The sequence below is a fragment of the Triticum dicoccoides genome, chromosome 5B, assembly GCF_002162155.2.
Source record: "Triticum dicoccoides isolate Atlit2015 ecotype Zavitan chromosome 5B, WEW_v2.0, whole genome shotgun sequence".
Taxonomy (NCBI): domain Eukaryota; kingdom Viridiplantae; phylum Streptophyta; class Magnoliopsida; order Poales; family Poaceae; genus Triticum; species Triticum dicoccoides.
Window position 1 is genome coordinate 713,981,361 of NC_041389.1, and position 8,575 is coordinate 713,989,935.

Consider the following 8,575-nt stretch of genomic DNA (forward strand, 5'->3'; position numbering starts at 1 on the left):
ATCAAGTTCCGCCACTGCACCCATTGTTGTGTTTGCACTCTCCAGGCCTATGCTTCAGAAGTCTGTACAAAGGAACACCAAGCGCTAGGAATTTCTCTTGTAAGAATAGTTCATCTTTATGTTTTGTGTTTCTGACTCGGTTACTAGCTGATAATTATATCAAACATTATATCGTAGGTCACTTCTTCACGGGCAATAGCTCTTATTATTGGACCAGCCATTGGAGGATTTCTTGCACAAGTGAGGATCAGTCCACTATGATGTAGAGTTATAGAATTCTATTCCTGAATTAACATTGTATTTAACCGGTTTATCAAACTAAGGGTCAATTATTTCCAGGAGCATAGAAAATATGCTACATGTGGTCTTCCAGTAAAGCCATCACTGTAATAATTCATTGAGCCGCTATAAGTATAAGTAAAAATGGTGCAGACCTTGAGAATAATATATATATCCTCTACTAATTGGTGCAAAAGCGAAAGACTGGGCTAATAGGCGAGAACTTTTCTGCCATGGCAGTTCAAAGAAATGCTTTATTCCGAGGGAATTTCCACAGAATCTGTATTTAACCGTAAAAGTGATAACTAGAACATTTGTTCGAATGATGAACATAGCATGTCTCTTTGGAGACTAATTAGTGATCTTATATGACCCATCCTGGCTAACATTGTGTATTCTCTGTCCTGCATCAGCCTGCAAAAAAGTACCCGAATCTTTTCTCTGAGGAATCCATATTTGGGAGGTAAATTATTACTTATAATAATGTTTCAATGATATAAATTTTGCAGCATTGGGAATATAAGATAAACTTTCAAACATCTTATAGGTTTCCATACTTCCTCCCTTGCTTGGTCATATCGGTACTAGCTGCAGGAGCATGTGTTGCATGTATTTCGCTTCCGGTATTGCTTCAAAAATCTCCCTATGATTCTGTTCTATACCATTAATTCCTACTTGAATGAGTGAACTTTTAGGAAACTCTGCACATGTACCGTGATGACAAAATAGAAGCTATCGATACAATGGAGGTACAAGTTGATGACTCAATCTTAGAAGATGGGAAAAATTAAAGAATATGGATCGGAAAGAATGGCATCTACAAAGAGCCTACTAAAGAACGGCGGTTGATGTCAACAATAATCCTTTATTGTGTCTTTTCTCTCCATGATACAACTTATTTCGAGGTAAATCTATATTTAGGTATCTCAAACATACCCAGCAACATTTTAGTATGAAAATATGCTTTTACCTATCTTATAGAGAAGAATCATACTAGGAACCAAATCAACTTTTTTTAATAAGGAACTAAAGCAACTTTCCATGTGTTCTGTAAATTTCATCTTTAGATATTTTCACTGTGGGTTGTGAGCAGCCGAAAATACCAGGGGCTGAGTTTAACATCTCAGGACGTTGGTACTGTTCTAGCTCTCTGAGGTATGTGATGTTTCTTCAACTCATATAATATGATCATTGCACAAGCAGCAAGAGAGACATAGTAAGCCCATAATGAATGAAATCAACATATGCACAACATTGCTCCTCTACGTATTACATGTAGCATTGGTGTTGAATCCCTTTAATTACCTTAAGGTTGTTTTGTTTGATATCGTAGGGTTTGGTGTTTTGGTGTATCAACTTGTGATTTACCCATTACTTGCCAAGTATGTTGGGTTAATCAAGCCATTGCGCTTTGCGGCGGTATGTGAGAAGACCATTTGATGTCGACATACTCTTTAATACGGCGAATCTGTTGTACAGTACTAAATGTATGTTTTTTCAGGTATTATCTGTACTTCTCCTTGCAACATATCCTTTAATGTCCAATCTATACGGCATGGAGCTCAAAGTACTCATCAGCATAGCTTCGCTTTTGAAGAATATGTTTGCAGTAAGTCAATTTTTATGATTGAAACAAATTGCTACCTTGATATTATTGTTTATGATTTGTTTAAAGTGAAATAATACAAATTAGGGGTGTTACTTGGCTGGGGTCAAAGAACCATAGAGCCCATCAAGTGCAAATAAAATTCACACATCCCTGCTTACACTAGTAACCATCCTATAGAAACATGTTGACCATCAAGAGAATATCAGGCCGGAAGATTATTAAAATATTCCTTTAGAAAATACAAACATGTTTATGAGGATTTTTGGATGGTCTAGACAAACCATATTTGAGCACCACTCACACAAATGAAATAAAATTAATTGTTCAATATATTTGGAGAAAGCAAGCTCCGTAGACAATGATTTTAATATACAATTTAATTATGACCATACATTAGTGTATCATCTACCTGCAAAAATAATAATTAATGTATCATCTTAAATGGAACAGGCCACGATTACTATTGCCTGCAACATTCTGCAGAACACATCGGTGGTATGTATCATTCATCTCGTTTTATTTCGTTATGAGACACCTTTGCTACGTTCTAACTTATCTGACGAAAACATGTACATCCACAAGAACAAAGGGGTGATGCAAATGGTATTTCAGTGACCCTGATGTCGATCTTTAAAGCAGTAGCTCCAGCAGCAGCAGGAATTTTGTAAGCGACCAAATAATGAACCCACGGTTATGCACATGTAGCTAGTGAAGTTAAATTAGAGACACTACCACAGATTTAATCCCTGAATAAATAAATACACTGTGTGACTTCATGTATTTGTGCGATGAATATTTTTCATACTTTTAGGTTGTGTGATCAGATGTGGCATGATATCTTTTTCTTTCAGTAATTTGGTCTATGTAAGTTGCTTCTGGCAATACCATCAAGCATGTTTTCTAGATTATTGATGAGAAGAGTTGCATACGTAGCATGGACTTGGTTACAATGAGTCCATTTTATTGGGTTGAAAATATGTATTGTGACTGGAACCTTGGCATCCACTGTACCAACAGAAACAAGCAGAAGCTGCCTGATTTTAGTCAAGGTACCGTGTATTTTATTTTTGGTAGAAAAGGGATTGTGTGCCGCTCTTATGCGTGCACCCCATTCCGCGACGAGCTCTACAAGCGTAGAATCTTCGGCATCCTCTAGCGCTGCATTTCACCTGAGGAAGGTCAGTAGAACCTTGCAGAAATACACTCGCGGACAGCGTGCAGCTTCCCAAACTTTGGCCAAACAAGGCTTAGCCAGAATAGACATATAGTACTAGTAAACAACGGGATTTTTTACGGTACATCATACTACTTCTAGGACCAGAATCAGATAGTACTGAATCATCTCAGCCATTGACTAGCAGGGTAGCTTTGTCATTTTTTTTTGATTGATTTGTAGAATCCTTCACCATGATCACCCTCGTTTGGCCTCGTCGTTGCCATCGCCAGTCATCGTCGGCGTCCGTTCATACAGTACGATCTGTCCACTGTCACTGCTGTTCGTCTGTCCTATCGGTTTTTTGTCCTTCGGTGAAATTCATCGACGCTGTGTGCGCGTTGTTTGTGTACAGGCGTACAGCCGCCGGCTGGCGTACGTGAGTATCGTATACATATGCGTGATCGCCGGAAAGAAATCGGCTTGTCACGTAGTACGTAGTGCATCTGGCGTTCTGGACATAATCGATCGATCTGGAAGGCTAGCTTGTCTAGCTTTGTATCGGGATTTCCTCGGCGCACGAGGATCAAAGGACTGAGAATGGACGGTTAGTATTGTTTTGATGTACCGTAAAAGGTCTCACAACAAAATGCGAGATCGATGCGCGCGCAACAAGTTTTCATTTCATTTCGACCTCGATGGCGGGGTGCGCGGTCGCTTCCCCCACCTCCAGGCGTAATCCGTCTCGAGCAGGCCTTGCATCTCAGCGTCCGCATCGTCCGCGCGCATCTCCGCCGTTGTAGGCCCTGACCCGCCGCCGGCGCCAGTTACGGGGCCAGCCTTCCCCGCGCCACTAACCACCACGTGATGCAGTCCTCCTGCAGAGTTCAGGCCATCTTTGGGGTTGAGCACGGCGTCTGCATGACAACGGGACCAGCTCGGGTTAATCAATCAACAAGCGGCACGAAGCAGATCTTGGACAAACAAACAAGCAAAATGGCATAGATCGGAGAGGAACTCTCGACTCACCGTGGCGAGCGCAGGCGGCGGTGGGAAGGTAGAGTGCGAGCACCGAGGAGAAGAGCAAGGCGGACACAGCAAGGATAATAATGTTGACACTAGCCATGCTGCAGCTCGTGGCCTCGTGGGTGAACTTCCTTTTGTGTATTATGATCTAGAGCATGCTGGTTGATAGCGAAGAAAGAAGTATGAGGGGGCTTTGCTTTTTATAGCGGAGGCACCGCTCGTTAAGGGCATCTTCAAAACTGACCCACAAATGTTTTCATAGCGAGGGGACATGATACGAAAGAGAGTCATTTAATGTTAATCACAAAGTGTCTGATTAAGAGGAGAAAAAGTAGGTGAAGACACAAGCAGAGAGAAGAGCGAGGGACCATGCATCTGCGGTTGAGAGGAGAGAGAAAAGAGGGACCATGCATGTGATTAGTCAAGTGCATGTTCGGACTTCGGCAAAGCCACCACATTTGTCTCTTGGACACCGAAATTTGTACGTCGATTGCTAATATACAGATTTTCGTTGCATGACAAAAATAGTTCGAACATTGTGGTCCACACATATGGTGAAGATTTCAGGGTTTACTTTAATGATGCCCTAATCTGTGCAAGTTTTTTTTTTTTTGAGCCGCTAATCTGTGCAAGTTGGTGGTATGTAGCTGGCGAGACAAAAACACGTACAATGTGCTCGCATGCACCTACGGATACTCGGCCATTTCTTCAGATCCAATCGAGCACAGAGGAGAGCATCTGTTCTTGCCGTACTGCCTTGCTAGCTTTCTTTAAGAAACCTAGCCTTGGAACTGTTTATGGTTGATCTAGTTGGTACGTCCTGATTGTGCTTGGAGTACAAACCCAAGGCCATGTATCCAATGTTTTACTTTTTCAAAAAATGAAGACTATTTTTAAAAACTTTCAATCTATTCATCAACTGTCAAGGTAGCATAAAAAATATAAGAAGTAGATCAAAGCGTGTATGTTTATCTTAACATGTCGAGTCATCAGTGTTTATACCAGGCCTGACTTGCTAGAAATCGCATTAAAACGGTCTGAAAAGGGTAGATTTGTCGGTGTTTATTGAAAAAAAAACAAAAAGGGTAGATTTGTATTTCCTAAATGGAATGTGGTCGTAAAATCAGATCCGAGCATAGAAAGTGGTGGTTTTTTGTATTCACTCTAACATATCACACTGGACCTTTAACTATACATGTATGCATAACTATATATGTATGCAGTATAAATGTGTAAGGGCATGTCCAATGCAGACCCTCAAACCACATGTATACATACGGATTGTGCAGTCAAGACATGTTTTGTCATCCAACATAGTCATGTATCCGTCCGCTGGCCGGTCCTGTCGTTCTTTTTCCCACAAACTGGAGGATGGGGGCTTTGCAGGATCCAGACCGCTGCCACGCACGCCTCCGACAACCCTAGCCCACCTAAAATCCTCTCCCTCACATGTGCGCTTTCCTGCCTAAAGCAGTCACGGCTGCTCTAGAGCGTCAGCGCCGCATTCATGCCGAGCAGAGCAGATGTGACCTCTCATTGGAGCCGACATTAAGGTGGCGCACAGGCCGAGAGCGCCGCCTGCTTGAGGCCCGCTGCATGTGCCTTCTCTCCGCATTAAAACTGACGTGTCAGCTGAGAAACCTACTCCGGCGCCCCAAGCACCAGACGTTTGTTCGCATGCGGTTCTTGTTGTTCCTCTTGTCTCGAATGCTTGTATGTAAGGGCATCTCCAACGCCGACCAGCAAATTTCCTTCCGCATCCGCCCGCAGACATATGGTACCAGTCAGCGGACACGGATGCGGGAGAACGCCATCCAACATTGCCCGCATATATTTCAACAACTATTGATCGAAACAGATGAAATCCGTTTAAACTGGGCGGGTTTTCATTCAAGTTCAGATATAATTTACATAAACAAACAATATTTCAACCATTTTACTAAAAATTATAAGTAAAACTAAACCCTATATTGGACGACCACCTCCTAAGCGTGGCCACCCTGTCCTGCCGCACCACCTCACCGTCCGTGCCGTCGTCGTCCCTCCAGCGCTGAAACGATGCTGGAGGGCCACGGCAGCCTTGTCTGGCGGCTGATTGAAGCTCACGAAGGAGCCGCTACGCCTCCCTTTTGCGGTGCAGAGGGCCGCCTTGGCCACTGCGGAATGTGTGGGCAGCGCCCTAGCAGCGGCCTTGTCCTTGCCGGTGTTGGCGGAGCAGTTGCTAAACGATCACTCATCACTGATCTTGGCGAGCTCACCGTCAAGGCAGTGGTGGCGCCGGGTGGCCATCTCCACGGTGGTGGCGGATCGGTCGAGCGCCCACACCGTGACGAGGTCTTGGCGAACGCAGAGCGATGACTGGCATTGTGTCGGTCGTACCTCGCCTGCTGCTGAACCGCACGCTCCACCCCGGATACCACGGTGGACGAGCCGGAGGCACCGCCATAACCGCCTCCTTCGAGGTAGTGAAGGATGCGGCCACGGGCCTTGGCTATTGCGGGCGGTGATACGTCTCCAACGTATCTATAATTTTTGATTACTCCATGCTACTTTGTCTACTGTTTTGGACTATATTGGGCTTTATTTTCCACTTTTATATTATTTTTGGGACTAACCTATTAACCGGAGACCCAGCCCAAAATTGTTGTTTTTTGCCTATTTCAGTATTTCGAAGAAACAGAATATCAAACGGAGTCCAAACGGAATAAAACCTTCGGGAACGTGATTTTCTCACCGAACGTGATCCAGGAGACTTGGACCCTACTCCAAGAAGTGCCAGAGGCGGTCACGAGGGCGGAGGGCGCGCCCCCCTGCCTCGTGGCCCCTCTGTTGCTCCACCGACGTACTCCTTCCTTCTATATATACCTACGTACTCCCGTCAGATCAGATACAGAGCCAAAAACCTAATTCCGGCGCCACGGGAGGCCAGCGAGCACAGGTGGCATGGGCGGTGGAGGACAAGCGGGGACGATGGTGGACGAAGGAAGCATATACTGTTTTAAAAAGACAGATCGTGTAGTGGCGCGGCCATCGGCCGGTCGAGCAGCGCCTAGCTTTGGCCATAAACATTGGTGCGGAACAAACAAGCCTAATTTAACGTAAAATAAACAGTCTTGCTAAGTCTTAGTCAAGTCTCAGTCGATGCTATATTCATAAGATTTTCATTAAGATCCGTGCGAAAAAAATATTCAGTTTTTTCTTTTCCTCTCTTGCATGCTATGCCATTTGACATAGATTTGGATAAATCTCAGTCGACTAAAACCTAACCATACCCATAAATAAAAGATAAAATGCCAGATGCGGGCGCTACAAAAGTTCATTTCATTTCATTTCAACCTTCACGGCGCGTGGATAAGGGGGCTGCCTGGGCGCCTCGGACCCCTGTAACTGTAATCTTTCCTGAGCGTCTCGGCAGCCGCGTCCGTGTCGTCCGGGTGCTCAGTCGTGGCCATTCTCGGCCCTGAGCCGCCGGATGCGCTCGTGACGGGGCCAGCCTTCACCGCGCCACTAGGCACCACACGAACACGATGCAGTCGTCCTCCAGAGTTGATACCATCTTTCGCGTTGAGCGCCGCAGCTGCATTACAGCGGACCAGCTCGACTTAACGAATGTAGAGGAAATATGTGGCGCAACACAATTGTATTCACATCATGGGATGCCCATATATAGCATCCATTTCCGAGACAAGTAATTTCGAACGAAGGGAGTATAAGAGTAGTATCGTTCAAGGCTAAATTCTTAATTACAGAATATGTACTCGAAAATCAAACGGTACAACTAGAGCTAATACATGTGATGTACGTGCATGGGCGTGCACAAGTCGACGTACGAACAACAATGAACAAAAGCGGGACGAGATCGACAAGACCAATCTCGACCGGGCAAACAAAGGGCATGCATGAATGGAAGAGGAAGTCGACGTACTCACCATGGCGAGCACGTGAAGCAGCGGGAAGGTAGACCGCGAGCACCGAGAAGAAGAGCAAGGCAGACACGAGGATGATAATGGCACGAGAAGCCATTTCGCAGCTTGTGGGTGAGCTTTCTTCCGTGTGTGTGCGATCAAGAGGTTACGAAGAAAGAAGCTGGAGGGGCTGGGCTTTTTGTAGGGATGTGTGCAACATGGTGGTATGTAGCTGGATCAAGCTCATCGTTTGGCTTCATTACCCTTTTCAGAGTGAATTAACAAGCACACAAAACAAAATGTGCTCGCAACTACTCCAACATGGTGCCAGCCCATGCTCGGCGAAGCTAGGGTGGCCATTTCTTTCAGATCCAATCGCGCACAGAGGACAACATCGCTTCTTGCCGTACCACCTTGCTAGCTTTGTTTAAGAAACATAGCCTTGGGATTGTTTGTGGTTGATCTAGTACGTACGTCCTGATTGTGCTTGGAGAGTACAAACCCATGCCAAAGTCAGGTATCCAACGAGTACATGTGTATTTTATCTATGCGACTACGCATGGTTGGAGTATAAATGTACGATGCTTACCTCCAAGGCTCTAA

The 8,575-nt window shown here is 44.8% G+C and overlaps 1 protein-coding gene and 1 pseudogene across 3 annotated transcripts; one reads left to right on the forward strand and one right to left on the reverse strand.

Moving 5' to 3' along the window:
• LOC119310703 overlaps positions 1-3,044 on the forward strand; it is a 29,135-nt pseudogene extending 26,091 nt beyond the window's left edge.
• Positions 3,045-3,578: 534 nt separating this feature from the next.
• On the reverse strand, positions 3,579-8,152 carry LOC119306824. 3 transcript variants are annotated; one of them, XM_037582945.1, is made up of 2 exons: positions 7,997-8,152; positions 3,579-3,958 (listed from the first exon to the last, which is right to left on the reverse strand). In XM_037582945.1, exons 1-2 carry the CDS (start codon positions 8,088-8,090, stop codon positions 3,726-3,728), a joined length of 327 nt encoding a protein of 108 aa, XP_037438842.1. In that variant the 5' UTR covers positions 8,091-8,152; the 3' UTR covers positions 3,579-3,725. The 3 variants fall into 3 exon arrangements, with proteins under 3 accessions (XP_037438842.1, XP_037438841.1, XP_037438840.1); XM_037582944.1 differs by lacking the exon at positions 7,997-8,152 and adding an exon at positions 4,071-4,187 and having other exon boundaries at positions 3,588-3,958; XM_037582943.1 differs by lacking the exon at positions 3,579-3,958 and adding an exon at positions 7,217-7,644 and having other exon boundaries at positions 7,997-8,151.
• Between the last annotated feature and the right edge of the window lie 423 nt (positions 8,153-8,575).